This window comes from Euleptes europaea, chromosome 9 (assembly GCF_029931775.1).
Source record: "Euleptes europaea isolate rEulEur1 chromosome 9, rEulEur1.hap1, whole genome shotgun sequence".
NCBI classification, from domain to species: domain Eukaryota; kingdom Metazoa; phylum Chordata; class Lepidosauria; order Squamata; family Sphaerodactylidae; genus Euleptes; species Euleptes europaea.
This window is the reverse complement of record NC_079320.1, coordinates 54,804,862-54,820,480: the sequence shown is the minus strand read 5'-3', so window position 1 is coordinate 54,820,480 and position 15,619 is coordinate 54,804,862. Positions and strand designations below refer to the sequence as shown.

Sequence of the window (15,619 nt, the reverse complement as noted above, 5' to 3'; positions counted from 1 at the left end):
GTAGAATATATTCCTTTTTTTCCATTCAGCCCTCTCCAGTCAAAAACTGTTTGGCTGGTTTACTGTAAAAAACAAACAAACATGGAAAACAATGCCAGTTCCCATATTCCTTTTCTAAGTAAAATAATTGTTGTATCAAGCAGCTGAGTGCAATTTAGGTTCCCAAAAATACTTATTGTAACTCTTAAACAGGCAGACAATTGCTGCATCATACAGTAAAGCAGCCTAGGCCCAAGCTAAATCTCCTTCCTTCTGGTTCCTGGTTCCATTTCTCCAAGACAACATCTTCCAGCAGGCTCTGCTGTTTGTAACTACAGTGCATAATAATTTTCACCAATTGTTGTTCAAAGTTTACTTTTTGAAGGCACTGGGTGTGTGTTTTGGGGAATTGTGTTTGAATAGGGTTATTGGGCATGGCAGAAGGCCTCCCTCTAGTATCCCTTGTTGCTCATTGTCTCTGAGTGGCAGAAGAAGAATCTTTTGCAATGACATAAAGTCACTTTCAGTGAAAACCTGGAAGTGACATCATGTTGCTCTAGGAATTGCTGGAAAGTGTATGGTTTTACCATAGAGTGTCCAGCGATTCCTAGAGCAACATGATATTACTAAATGAGAGCCAGCTTGGTGTAGTGGTTAAGGGTGGTGGTTTGGAGCAGTGGACTATAATCTGGAGAACTGGGTTTGATTCCCCATTCCTCCACATGAGCAGCGGGACGCTAATCTGGTGAACCGGGTTGGTTTCCCCACTCCCACACATGAAGCCAGCTGGGTGACCTTGGGCTAGTCACAGCTCTCTTAGAGCTCTCTCAGCCCCACCTACCTCACAGGTTGTCTGTTGTGGGAAGAGGAAGGGAAGATGATTGTAAGCTGGTTTGATTCTTCCTTAAGTGGTAGAAAAAGTTGGCATATAAAAACCAACTCCTCCTCCTCCTCCTCTCTTCTTCTTCTTCTTCTTCTTCTTCTTCTTCTTCTTCTTCTTCTTCTTCTTCTTCTTCTTCTTTTTCTTCTTCTTCTTCTTCTCAGATGTTATGACATACACAATGCCACATGCTCCCCTACCTCCACCCTACAAGCTCCAGCTGGTTGCCACAGCCTGGTAACTCTAGGGTTGACTCTCCAAATTGTTGGTTTATCAAAGTCATACCAATTCACATGTGATTAAAAGTGTTTGCTTTCTTTGCTTTTAGTTTGGTGGCCACGAAGGAAACAGACAGTGCAAGATCGCGTAGCATGCCAATGTCCCCGTCAGATTTCCTGGATAAATTAATGGGCAGGATGTCAGGCTATGATGCCAGAATCAGACCCAACTTCAAAGGTAACTTCTGCTCCCACATCTTGTTCTGACTATAACGTTTTCACAAATACAAAGGGAAACATAAAGTCAAAATATTTTGGAGGCAAGAAAATACATTTTGTGAATATGCTGAAGACTTTGATGTTCCACACTTCTGCAAAAACCTGTTCTGTTTGCTGAAGCTTTAGAAAAGTTGCCATACCATTGCTTAATTAGAGTGGTGCATTCTTGTAATGTTTTCGAGTGACAGGAGCACAGTAGATGCTAAATTACTACAAGTGAAACATAAAATGTTCAAAGCCGGGGCTTGTTGAAAAACTGGTACTCTCAGGTTCCAAACTGTGATGTTTGTGAACCAAAATAATGAACACTAAAGAATGTTGTGTCTGTTTCCTGTGTGAAGCAGTTTGGTAATGTGCCCGTGACTAAGGACAGCAGCATGACAGAAATGAAGACTAAACACTTTCCCCAATGTCTTGTTTTTTCCCAGTCTCATAAGTTTACCCAGCCAGTTTCTCCACAATAGTTTCTGGCAGTGCAATCCTTTAAAAAGTTACTCCGGTCTAAGTCCATTCAAGTCAATAGGCTGCAGCAACTCTTCACATTAAAATTCTGAGTCAACTGCATGGAAGCACCTTTAAAACATTCCCCGTAGTGCTTGGTACAGCCATTTGTATTTTTCCCCGTGGCACTGCAAAACCTCAAAAACCAAAGTTTTGCAGTGATGTGGATTTGTTTATCTCCATGACCTTTGGTGAATCAATACATCCAAACAGCTGATATAAGGCTTCCCCATGGGCAACTGGTCTATGTGCACTGGCTCTTAGGTAGTTGTGGTTTTGCTTAAGTCAGAAAAGAGAAATAGGTCGGTATCTAGCAAAACTTGCACAACTATGTATGTGCTTCTATTATTACTTTCCCGACTTTGTGCCCCTGCACTCTCTTTCTAATTGCTCCCTCCTTCAGCTGCTTTGTTGCTTAAGTTGTTCTCATTTAATTACCATGGTTATTCCCCTTAGTACGTAAACTTCAGTCTAAGGTAAAGCCATGCTTCAGGAAATAAAACTTTAGGCAAATAATGTGAGGGAATGTACAACACAATCTTTAAAAGATATACACCCTTCTAAAACCATTGAAGTCAGTGGGATTAAAATTACGCTGCTAGTTTTCCCCCCCCTGTGCTCCTTTTCAAGTTTTCTAAGAAAGTATCATATGACACATTTACAGTGCATAATAGCGTAGTTGTTCAGCAAGTAATTTGTTTCCCAAATGTATTTCTCATTTTCACATTATTGGAAGCCTTCTTCCGTATTACTGGGATGTGAAAAAGACAAAAAAAAAAAAAAAGATACTGTTTCTCTCTTTCTTAAAAGAGGTTTTGATAAATCTTCTGTACAACTGTGCAATTTGAGCCAGTTCTGCTAGGAGAGACCCAGGTCCATAGCTCAGAGTAAATATATCTAGGGACACCAACTTCCAGGTGGAACCTGGAGATCTCCTGGAATTGCAACTGATCTCCAGACTACAGCGATCAGTTCCCCTGAGAAAATGGCTGCTTTGGAGGACAGGATTGAAAAGAGACAAAAGGAAGTATTTCTTCACACTATGCATAGTTAAATTGTGGAACTCCCTGCCCCAGGATGTGGTGATGGCCACCAAATTGGAAGGCTTTAAGAGGGGAGTGGACATGTTCATGGAGATTAGGGCTATCCGTGTCTGTTTGAAATTTGCGCCTAAAGTGGGTCCGATGCACAGCCCACAGACAGTCATGCATTTAGACCACGGGAATTCGCTACTTTTGGGGCACAAAGGAGAGACAAATTGGCCATTCATTAATCCCCAAAGACTACAGTCCACAATAGCCATGCAGATTATCTTTGGATTCCACATGTTAACAGATCACTTCAGGATACAATGGCTCCACATTAACACATCACACCCTAATTAGCACATTACCTTGATACTTACAGGACAATGATTAGCACATTACCTTTGATACTTTTGCAGGACAATGACTCAGCTCAAACTCAACCACCTTCTGACTATATATATTACTCTTCCAACACACTTTGACACTGAGAGACACTGTCCTTCAGTGTTACTCCTCTGAAGATGCCTGCCACAGCTGCTGGCGAAATGTCAGGAAAGAAAATACCAAGACCACGGTCACACAGCCTGGATAATCTACAAGAACTGAAAAACTTAGTTTAATCCAACATCATTGTCTGGGTCTTCCTTTTCAAACGAGGGAACAAAATCCTCATCTAATTTGGTCCCCAATATGTTTGCTATTCATAAATATTGAAAAAGATGGGAGATACTACATCTCAGCTAGCTGTTTCCTCTGAAACAGGCTGTGAAGGCTTTTTCTACAGTGGTTTCAAGACTTTCAGACAGTGGAATTCTTTCCCCCATATTCCTTCAATTATTTATAGTTGAGAACATTGTTTCCTTACTATTGGCTTGTATGTGATAAAGCAGCAGCACTAGATTTGCTTATCCTTCACAACAGACTTGCTCATTATAAATTTGCTTTAAAAGCTTCTCTCTCTTTTTAGCCTATGGCAAAATGGTGGCAAAGCACCGTTGTAATCACCCAATGGTTCCATATCTTTATCCATTCAGACATAATTTAATGGTTCTTAATGGCTCTTCTTCTTTGTGAGGTTGTTTTCATCATCCGTTAATTCTCACTTATTATCCCAGAATGCACTTCCGTTTCATTTTCCTATAACTCAAACAGGTTGGAAATGGACATATATTAAAATTATGCTCAAAGTACATTAAAAGCCCTTGAATTGTATCCAAAGATCTGCATGCTGAGTTCTGTCTTCCCACAGTCTTCTGCATCTCCCATCCTCTCCAAAATGGTATACTTGAGATCTCATGCTATTACAACTGATCTCCAGGCGACAGAAATCAGTTCCCCTGGAGAAAATGGCCGCTTTGTCAATTGGGCTCTTTCATCCTTCCACCACCTTTTCAGTGAAGTAGTGAGTAGAACTAGAGCTGAGTGAAAACAGGGCAAGGGAAAACATTTCATTAAACATATTTCCTGCAAATAGCCGGCCTCACTTTGACTGACCTTTTGGGGGATATGCAAAAAAAGGGGGAAGAAATAAGGTAAAAGAGGCCATCCTTCCATCTCTCTTGGCAAATATGTTGCTAAGAGAGAAGAGCGGATTAACATTTTTCAGCAAAAAGACTATTTAGGGGAGAGTGCTGCTGTTTGGGAGAAATGTCATTCCATCTCAAGCTGAAATGGTACCTTTCACTGTGAAAAAGGAACCCTACAAACATTCAGCGCAACTCCCATCGAAGCAGAAAGTGTTCTGTGTTTCAGGATTTTCGGAACTGAGCTGAACCTGTTAACTGCCAGTCACCTTCAAAACCAGCAGACTTCAGGTGGGATATTTTCAAGCGCACTTGAAAGAAAATGAGCCATGTTTCAGAAGGCCTCTCTCTCTCTCTCTCTCCCTCCCTCCCTCCCTCCCTCCCTCCCTCCCTCCCTCTCTCTCTCTCTCTCTCTCTCTCTCTCTCTGGTACCTCTCCAAATGTTTTGTGCTAAAGAAGAAAATATGTCTACACTGTTTTTGACAGATACCTGAGGGAGTGTGTCCTTTTTCTTCAACTTGAAAACCCTTATCTAACTTGTCAAGGGCAGTAAAATATGATTAGATTTAACTAAAAGAATAGATCTGTTGAAACCATGTCACTTTTAGAGTTGGTGCTTGAAGGCGGCAGTGTATATTGGTCCACTCAAAGAAACAAGCACACGACCTATTATTAAAGCATTAACATAGCCAAAGGTGTATTGGTCTTTTATTCAGATGTCGGGAGTTCCTTCTTGTTTAGAAATAACAGCTCTAGCAACTCAGAAATGAGGGTAAGAGAATTTCAAGTTAAAAACAATGAAATCATTAGCTCAACATGCTCTACTCAAAAAACAGGGACCGCTGTTTAATCTTTCTTCAACCTAATATATTTGGACAGCAGCCCAACCTTTTGTTTGGTATGTGCCGTAATTACTCAATGATTTTTTTACTTTTTTTTTTCAGGACCTCCAGTTAACGTCACATGCAACATTTTTATAAACAGTTTTGGATCCATTGCTGAAACAACCATGGTAAGATGTTCTGTAAACATTTCTATTTCAGCTTATTTAGGCAGCAATCCTATGCAGACAAATTCAATAGGAAGTAAACGCCATTGAATTAAGATGATATATACACACAGATTGGGCTGCATATGAACCAAAGGACAGGCAGATTCTAAGAGAAAGGTTTTCATTTTTTGATTAATCACCATGTTCAGGAGCCATACATGCCCTTCCATGTATTCACAGAACTACTGCATGAACACAAAGTTCTTTCCAATCAGTGATAGTTACAATTCTTGTGCCTGTGTCCCTTTGCCAACTGTGTGGAGTCTTCCTTTAAATTTGAAAAATACAACATCAAGATGTATATAATACAATTCTAATCCTAAATTCCAAATTTGGTGTTTATTCCCATGAAGCTGGGTGGTGGTAGCATGGTGAATTATAGAATCATAGAGTTGGCAGGGACCACCAGGGTCATCTAGTCCAACCCCCTGCACAATGCAAGAAGTTAAAAACTACCTCATCCCACATCCCCAGTGACCCCAACCTTCCCCCCGCCATGCAGGATTCCACAATCAAAGCACTCCCGACAGATGGCCATATAGCCTCTGTTTAAAGACCTCCAAAGACGGGGACTCCACCACCCTCCGAATAGAATAATAGAAAATCATGGTGGCAGTGATTCAGAAAAAGAATTTACTATCCCCAGTCAGAGAGCCAGTGTGGAGTAATGGTTAAGAGCGGCAGACTCTAATTGGGAGAATTGAGTTTAAATCCCTATTCCTCCACACGAAGCATGCTGGGTGACCTTGGGACAGTCACAGTCTCTCGGAACACTCTCAGCCCATGCAGAGGCAGGCAATGGCAAACCACCTCCTCATGTCTCTTACCTTGAAAACCCTATGGGATTGCCCTTAGTCAGCTGCGATTTGACAGTACACACACACACACACACACACAATCAGGGCTCCACATATTTTGGCAAATTTGCTTTTGCCCCAATCCCACCTCTCCCCTAACTCCTCAGATGAGTCAAGAAAGGCCTCTCTTATCTTGTCAAACATTAGAAAGTATTGTGGGAAAGATTTCACTGAAAGTGAAGCAAGTGAATGCTCCTTCCCTGAGTTCATAAAGGCTGAGGAAAATAATGGGGTCATTTATGCACTTCACATAAAGAATGGGAAAGGCTCAAAAACAATGAGGCATAGTTAACATCTGGCATGAAGTCAAAGGGAGTTGCTTTGTGCCAGGCATTTAGAGAAGTTCATAAGCACCAAGAGAGACTCTCCAATTACCCCCAAAGCTCAAGGCAAAGTAAATAAACAAACATGGTCTTCCCAAGGGTCCTTTGAAGCTCAGGGAAGAAGCAGTTTAATTCACTCTCCTCAAGACTGGCTGCACCAACAATCAGAAGCAGAAAGAAGTAAGAGGCTGACTCCTTACCACAGCCTTCTACACAGGCTATAGACCTCAAGAGAGAAGACGCCTGCGTCAAATAACAGACCTTCCCTTCTTTAAGGTTTTCTGAAATGCACAGAGGATCCAGAAGGCAGCATTATCTCACATCACAAGGCCAGTTCCATATGATAGTAATTTGGTGACTATGGCCTTTTATGCATGGCTGTTTCCCTCCTAGTCACCTAGGGTTGACAACCTCCAGGTACTAACTGGAGATCTCCTGCTATTACAACTATATCCAGCCAATAGAGATCAGTTCTTCTGGAGAAAATGGCAGCTTTGGCAATTGGACTCTATGGTCCACCACCCCAAAAACCTTCCACTGCTGGTGAAGGGGGACCTGGCAACCCTACGGTAACCCCTACAATGACTTTGGGTCTTTGTGTTGATTATGCATGCCGTTTCCTCAGAGGTCACCTTGCTCTCCCCCTACGTTTCCCCGCATTTTGCCCACGTTTTCAGAGACCTGTTTTATCTCGAATTTGAAAATGTGGGGAAATGCAGGGGGAGAACAAGGCGATCTCTGATGTTGTAAATGGTGTGCATGATCAAAACAATGACCCAAAGTCATCGGTGGGATGACAGCGAGGGGAATAGTCATGCATCAAAGACCAAAAAGGAACCCTGCCCCACATCCAGGGACATAATAAACTGATGTACACACACAACTTCTCTATGACCAGTCTTCCGTATTCATTCCAATGGAAAGGGAAAGTCCATGTGCATAGAGCAGCACCCTCCACTGTAGTGGAGAGGTAAATACACAGGGATTTCATCACAGCTTCTTCAGATGCTCATGGGGGCCAGGGTGCATGAGTGAGACAAGAATATGTTTTGTCAGATGGAGAAAGTCCTAGGGAAAAGGGAGAGGGGAATAGATATATGCTGATGCACTATATTGTTATCACATCAAATTACTGGTTTCCAAATCTCAGCAGATTGCCAACACATTTTGAGATTTTTTAAATACCATCTTGAGAGCCAGAAACTCGGCCATCTAAAATTGAAAGGTGCAATTCAGCAGACACATGCAAACAACATCATTCCCTAGACTCTTGAGTACAGTCAATAGTACACTACTGCATAATTTCTCCTCTACATTCTTCCCAGTACGTCAGATTTAAGAACTGACAAGTAAACTACAGGCTAGCCAATGTTCTGTAATGGTTTGCTGGTAAATTATGCATCGATGCAGCACAAAGGAAGGCATTCTTTTGGTCAGCAATTGTCATACTCTGTCAGAATCTAAGTAATTATTGAGAATATGAGCGCACTTAAAATACACACCACATTATTTGTTATTGTTATCTTTATTGAACATATTTCTTCCCTTCACAATACTGAATAAGAAAAGTGCTTTGACAGTGGTTATCTTCCATACATTAGTTACAAGGCTAACATCTGGCATTTCATATAAGTAGAGAATATTTTAATGTTGTTTTATTGAGCAGGATTTGATCCATACCCATTGTGACTTGATTCAGACAATCTTTCACGTTCACTTAGTGTTGGGCATGACAAAATTTTAGTTCAACCATTAGCTAAACCTACAAGTCAGACATTTTGGAGGGAGCGTCACATTTGGTATTGCAGCATTTCCACTACATTAAAAATATTTAACTCTTTGTACCCTATTTTCTCAAAGTGTCATGCAACAGAAAAAAGAAAGAAAGCAAAAAAGCATGGCACTGCAAACAAACAAAAACAAGTGCCTCTCAAACTGGTCCTGCACTCATTTTCTAGCTTGTCTGAAAGCACAGGCTGCAAGTAGGGTTGCCAACCTCCAGGTAGTGTCTGGAAATCTCCTGTAATTACAACTGATCTCCAAGCTACAGAGATCAGTTCCCCTGGAGAAAATGGCCACTTTGGCATTGAAGTCTCTCCCCTCTCCAAACCCCACCCTCCTCAGGCTCCACCCCCAAAATCTCCAGGCATTTCCCAATCTGGAACTGGGAACCCTAGCCACAAGCCATGGATTATGAATCAAAGAGCCAAGAGCCCATTCTTCTGACTCTTGCCTTTCAGCTCATACCCAAGGGCTCACTCACAAGGGCCATATCCATGTGTTATAAGGTACCTGTAACAGGAAGGGGGGAAACAATCCTTAGGAAAGATGTTATACAGTAGGCAAGGATGTCCTCTTTCTACTCCTTCCTTCCTTCACCTCTATGTGTAAAATGTACAAAGTTGAAGGATTTAAACTGTACCTTCTACAGTTATCTACTATTTAATTTGTCTATGCCCTCCCCCTCTTTCCTTCCCCCCTTCTCTGTTCCCTTTCTGTTCCTCATTGCTTGTTATGTCTCTCTTTTCTGATTTGTTCCAAATTAAGTCTAATCTGAGGTCCATCTCTCTTTCCCCCCCCCCCTCGCAGTGTGAAATCTATATTGGTGCCGTGGAAACATCTCTCCCTGCTGGGAAACTATTTTGGTGCCATTAATTAGGCAATCTGTGCAAATTGTTAGTATTGTGTAATTAATTTTATTATATTGCAATATGTATTTTATTACTGGTTTGATTATACTGTATTTTAATTATGATATGAGCCTCCCTGAGCCCGGCTTTGCCGGGGGAGGGCAGAATATAAATTAAAGTTTATTGTTTATTATCATTATCCTCATTATCAAATATCTTTCCAAGATGCCTTACTAGGGTCCAAACTGCCTTCTGTAATCTGTTTTAATGTATCTTAAGCTTCATTTTTAAACAGAGTCCAAAATCTTTGGCTCCCTTGCACCCCTTGGTCACATACAAAGTATCAATGGCTGGATGAGTTCAGGAAAAAGACAGATGTGTGCAATGCATGCTGCATTTTCATTCAGTATTTCCAGATCTTTGAGCTGCTGCTTCATAAATGAAAGAGGTAGGGGAAGGGAGACTCCTACATTCATGGCTCAAGTGCACTGTGCTTCATTCAGTTTGACAGAGACAACTTTTTTCAGTACAGACTGCTTTAGACTCAAATTTCTGACTCGGGAAAGGATGGTAGAGGCTAACTGAGGTGAAGCTAGAGAAGCCAGAGTGGTTAGAATGTTGGACCAGGAGCAGAGACACCCAGGTCCAATCCCCTCTTGGTCATGAACTTCACTTGGTCATGAACTTCATCGGGGTCTTGGCCCAGCCTAGCTCAGCAGAGAAGGGAAAAGCCGTATCAGCCTGAGCCCCTTGGAAGAAAAGTGAGATAAACATGCTGTCATCCTTTTTTGAATTAAACATCAGGATAGTGATAGTCTCCAACTCTAAGGGGCTCCATTGATGTGTTAAACACTTACAAAGCTAAAGTTGCTAAGCTGTCAGATACATAACCAATGATCTTAAGCGCTCCAAGAAAGGATGCAGCTATTGTGCCATTACTGTTTTTCCTTTCCCTATTGCCTCACCCAGTCTCCTCCCTGCCTTCTGCAAGGCAAACTCCAAGTGGGCATATCATGCTCCCCAGCTGTGGGGGCTGTTGCAGCCTGGCAAAATTCTCTCTAGCTAGGGAAGAAGAGGTATCTGTTAAATGACTACTTTAAAGGAAAAAAGACATTATATGCCTCACAGATCATTCATGTGGGACCTAGAGATCTCCTGGAATTACACCTGATCTCCACATGACAGAGATCAGTTCCCGGAGAGGAAATGGCAGCTTCAGAGGGTAAACTCTGTGGTACTATACTCCGCTGAGGTCCCTACCCTTTCCCAAAACCTGTCCTCTCCAGTCTTCATCTCAAATCTCCAAGAAAGTTTCAAGACAGAGTTGCAACCCAAATTAAAACAGTGAAGCTGCAGACAGTATTATGTAGTTCAAAATGTACCTGGATGTTGTGCTAAGGAACTAGAGAGAATTTTAATGATTATGGCTACCCAAGCAATGTGTGTAACTGTAGGTGTAAAGGGAACCCATTCATTTTAGGGTTGCCAAGTTACCAGAAAAAGTAGCCTGATCTGTTCTTGTGTCTTTAACAAGAGCTTGAAATGCATAAATGGGCAAGCAACAGCTTTCACCGCACAGAGTTAAACACTGCTGCTTGCTGATGTCCATGCACCAAGCTGGTGTTAAGGGAGGAACTACAGTGCTAGGTTGAAAAGCTGGCAACCTTTGATTGTTCCAATTTCACATTTTTGTAAAGTTCCTCTGGCTTTTGAATGGGAAAGCAGGCTACAAGTGAACCATAGGCCCCTCCGTTGGAGGCTAGAAGTTGTATTATACTGATGAATAGGGATTTACAGGTTTTCTTTATTTATTTATTCAATTTTTATCCCACTCTTCCCAACAAGTGGGGCTCAGAGCAGCTAACAATATGCCACTGCATAAACAGAGGATACACGCCAGTACAGCCAATTCGTTAAAAGGAGTTCAGGACAACATCATCTAACTATCAAGTTGAAATTAACACCCTTTAGGCTAAATATATCCTTGGAGACAGGTATGCTAAACACATTTTTTTTGTGGGGGGGGGACTTTCTTCCAGTCTTGTTTTTGGCTACATAATTTTTGTATTGTTTTCATGTTTAGAATATTCCTTGTGGTCTCAGTCTGTTCAAAAATTAAACAAAGGAATGGGTCTGACCTATAAGGGCAAAGTATAAATACATGATCACAATAGAAGTCGCTCTGCATACAAAATTGAATCGGCAGGGTGAAGTCATCTGTGAAATGATCACCCAGAAGCACATGTGACAAATGAAAAGGGGATACCATTGAAAAGTTATACTCAGACAAAAACTGAAGGGGGATCACTTGTATGCATATGCAGACAGTGTTTACCCACCAGATGAAGGCATTTTAGACTGATACCTATCTTTTCCCCCTGAATACTAACATATACCACTCAATAGAAATGGAGTGCTTGAAGATGAAATCAAACGTGAACATAATTCTTGCATGTTTTTGCCTGGGTTCATTCTTAGATATTTTGAACACAAATGTATTTAAGACTAGCCTTAGCTATAGGAATCACTTCTGTTTTCTTATGTGGATTTTCCAGCCTTGAACAGTCATTTGACAGGCAGAAGCTTAAAAGGTGTTGTGTTCCCATCACTGCGTCTCTTTAAGTGGTTTGTTGTTCTTCCAGCTGTAGTGGGGGCTAAGAATGATGAGGGGCTTAGAGGGAAAGCACTTGCTTTGCAAGCTGAAGGTCCTAGGTTCAAGCCACAGCATCTACAATTAAAATCACAAGGAAGATTATATGAGAATCTCTGCCTGAAACCCTGGAGAGCCACTTGCAGTCAGAGTAGACAATACTAGCCTTGATAGTCTGACTCAGTATATGGTAATGTCATCTGTTCACATGATGAACAGTATGACGAGTATGGTTTGGATCTTCTTTTCATTCCCCAAGGATTTTAAATCTGTCCTCTTCTCACTGGTTACAAAGTATAAACAGTTTATCTTTACATAGCCTGCTTGGCATGTCAGCTTGCCAAACCACATCATCTCCACTCCTAACTTCCCATTAGGGTTGCCAGGTCCCTCTTCACCACCAGTAGGAGGCTTTTGGGGTGGAGCCTGAAAAGGGCAGGGTTTGGGGAAGGTTGAATGGATCTCTATTTCCAGGTGAATGGATCTCTATTGGCTGGAGATCAGTTGTAATAGCAGATCTCCAGCTAGTACCTGGACGTTAACAAACAACAACAAGCACTGATGGCACACAGCTTATATAATGGTATAGGTGCAAGATCCCATACAATATATAACGATATACAGAAAAACCATATGGTCCCGAAAAAATCTGTAGGTATACAGAAAGGGTGGTGCTGCGCCAGACGGCGACGCGGCTCCAGTCGAAGCGAAGGTGGGTGGAAAACCTGGACAAGAGTTCCGTAGTGCAGGACACGGAGGAACGTGTCTCATCGCATTCAATAATGTGGAATTCATCTGAATGAGTCGCAATTAAGGCATAATTTTACTTCATCCCGAGATGGGAGACCGGTAAAATCCATTTCGCCGTGGCTTTATCCATTGGGGAAGTATGGCACAGCGAGAGATGACTATCTATCTCTATAATAACAAAATACAATTGTAATTAATATAATAACAAAATACAATCATGAATACCTATCACTAAACCTATTAATGCTAATATTAAGAAGAAGTGAGTGTTACATACCAAACGCTGAGAAGCATGTAGCTTACAGATCAAAGGATGGCTAATAGCGATCTTACAACAGTAACATTCAGCCTGATTTTTATGTATACTAATTGGCTACAGGTGTGATTGCAAGAATTAGTCTTAAAGGAGTGTACAATATATAAGAAAACACTACAATTGCTACAATATCTTATACAAAAAGGGCATTATAAAGATGACTACATCATAATACCTTACATATAGTGATCAATATTTACAAAAAACAAGTATAATCAGAAGCTGAATTCAGTCCATGGGGAGATAAAGTATTTAAAAGAAAAATGAAGCATGATGCCTGCTGGGAAAGGATTCTGTCAATATTTTGTTTTGAGTATGGTTTGGATCTATATTGCCAGATTACAAAATTTTTTATTTCCGTGTCCAAATGATGTAAGGCTTAATAATGTGAAACTACTGGGGCTTCAAACATGTGATTCCGTGTTTAAATGGAAGCTGCTATTTATCCTTCCCCCACAATGTCTTGCTGCAGGTTCAGCCCCCCCTCCCCCAGGTCTCTTCACATAGCTAGGATAGCCAAAATGATTTTTCTGGCAATGTCTCCATGTCTTGAACAGTTGCCTGACACTGCAGAATCTATTCTTTTCAACCAAGTGGTGAAGATGAACATAGGAAATGTCTAATACAGAGTCAGACTATTGGTCCATCTAGCTCAGTATTGTCTCCTCTGACTGGCAGCAGATCTTCAGAGTCTCAGGTAGAAAAAGGTTTTCCCTCAACATTTGCTCCTTTTCATTGAATGTGCCAAGGATTAAACCTGGGACTTTTTCTGCCACAGAGACATGGCTCCTCTTGAATCTATTAGTCCATTACCTTTGATGAGGCCCATAAAATATTCTGCCCCAGACATGATCAGTGTATTCTTTAGAGGTGACATGGTAATGCTCAGTGCACATGCCATGTGCAGTCCTCAGGATAGAGAGACACTCCCATTCACAAAATTGGGAACTTGGTGAATCATATGCAATCAATACTTCAAATAGTTCAATATGTGTGAAAAGGTTTTGCTTCTTTCCTCCTTGTTAAAAACCGCATGTATTCATTTTGTCACTCAGTTTGTCATTCAGCTACAGAAGGAGTTTGACCACCTTCCAGCACAAATCAAGAATGGCATTTTCATAACACCTTTCGTTTTTACCAGGAGGAGGAAAACCACAGGGAAACCGAAGTCGTTCCTGGATTTCTGACTTGAGAAGTCATTTCTGGAACTCTGTGTGCTTGGTAACCAGAAAAGAAGATTTGCCTAGAGCTAGTCAGAATAATATTCTGATAAGTCTGGGTCAATGCAGAAATATTTTCAGTTCCCACAAGATGCTCAAATAAGCAGGCAGTTCAACTATATCTAGATTAAAAGGTATTTTGGGACTAGTCCAAAAATACTTTTGAGAGCCTATTAAAATTTAAATCTCAAAGCCACTGAAGCAAGACTCCTTTCCTTTGAGGCTTCTAAGTATTGAAATATATAGTTAGGATGAGTTTCCATTATATTAGTCACTTTTGTACTTTTATCTAGAAAACATTCATTCTGTAAAAATACACAGGATAAAAAAAACGGCATATAGTAGCACTTCTGAGTAAATGTGCATGGGATTTGAATGCACACTGCATGCTTGTGAGTGTTAAGTGCCGTCAAGTGGCTTCCGACTCATGCCGACCCTATGAATGAAAGTCCTCCAAAATGTCCTATCTTTGACAGCCTTGCTCAGATCTCGCAAATTGAGGGCCGTGGCTTCCTTTATTGAGTCCATCCATCTCTTGTTGGGTCTTCCTCTTTTCCTGCTGTCCTCAACTTTTCCTAGCATGACTGCCTTTTCCAGTGACTCTTGTCGTCTCATGACGTGACCAAAATACGACAGCCTCAGTTTAGTCATTTTAGCCTCTAGGGTCAGTTCAGGCTTGATTTGATCTATAACCCACTGATTTGTTTTTTTGGCAGTCCACAGAATCTTTAGAGATGCTTACCATCACAGTTTTACTCAATCCTTTTCCCAGGTTGTTCAGGGTCCACAGGGTTAGATCCAGACAGCATTTCCACTGCTGGAAAAGGGAGGAGGGGATCCCCCTTTGACCACCAAAGAGGCTATGCTGGGGATCATAGGACCTGCTTGGGCAAAAACCATGAGGGACGGGGACTGTGGTAAGAAGGAGAATCAGGTGAGATTGATTGAAAAAGCTCGTTGGATCCAACCCCATGATCTCCCCTTCTCCATTTTATCCTCATAGGAACCCTCTCATGTAGATCAAGATCAACTAGCCTATAGGCACCCAATAAGCTGTGTGGCTGCGCTGAGATTTGAACCAAAGTGTCTGCCTGCTCCTAGTCCAACACACTAGCTTTCACTTCCTTAAGAGCCGCAGTGAACAGAGCAGGGCTTCTGCAAACGATGCATAGGATGGAGCATTAAAAAAATCACCTTTTTTGTAGTTTACTGAATATAGGTAGAAGATAGCAGCAAATGTCTTGCCACTGTTCAGTTCCCTAGAGACTGGTTTGCAATAGCATGGATGATAAACACATGGATGATACACAGAGATTACGTAAAAGTCCAGATGCTCAGTGCTGCTTTGGGCACATGGGTCATTACTGAGCTTTTCTGTCAAATAAATTCCTTTACAGAAAAAAAGAGAGACTTA

The 15,619-nt window shown here is 41.4% G+C and overlaps 1 protein-coding gene across 1 annotated transcript in view; it reads left to right on the top strand.

The window, feature by feature from the left end:
* GLRA3 (glycine receptor alpha 3) overlaps nt 1-15,619 on the top strand; it is a 69,344-nt gene that overhangs the window by 17,481 nt on the left and 36,244 nt on the right. Inside the window, exons 2-3 of the mRNA XM_056855499.1 lie at nt 1,188-1,315; nt 5,353-5,420. Coding sequence (XP_056711477.1) covers nt 1,188-1,315; nt 5,353-5,420 — 196 coding nt within the window. The remainder of the gene's footprint in view (nt 1-1,187; nt 1,316-5,352; nt 5,421-15,619) is intronic.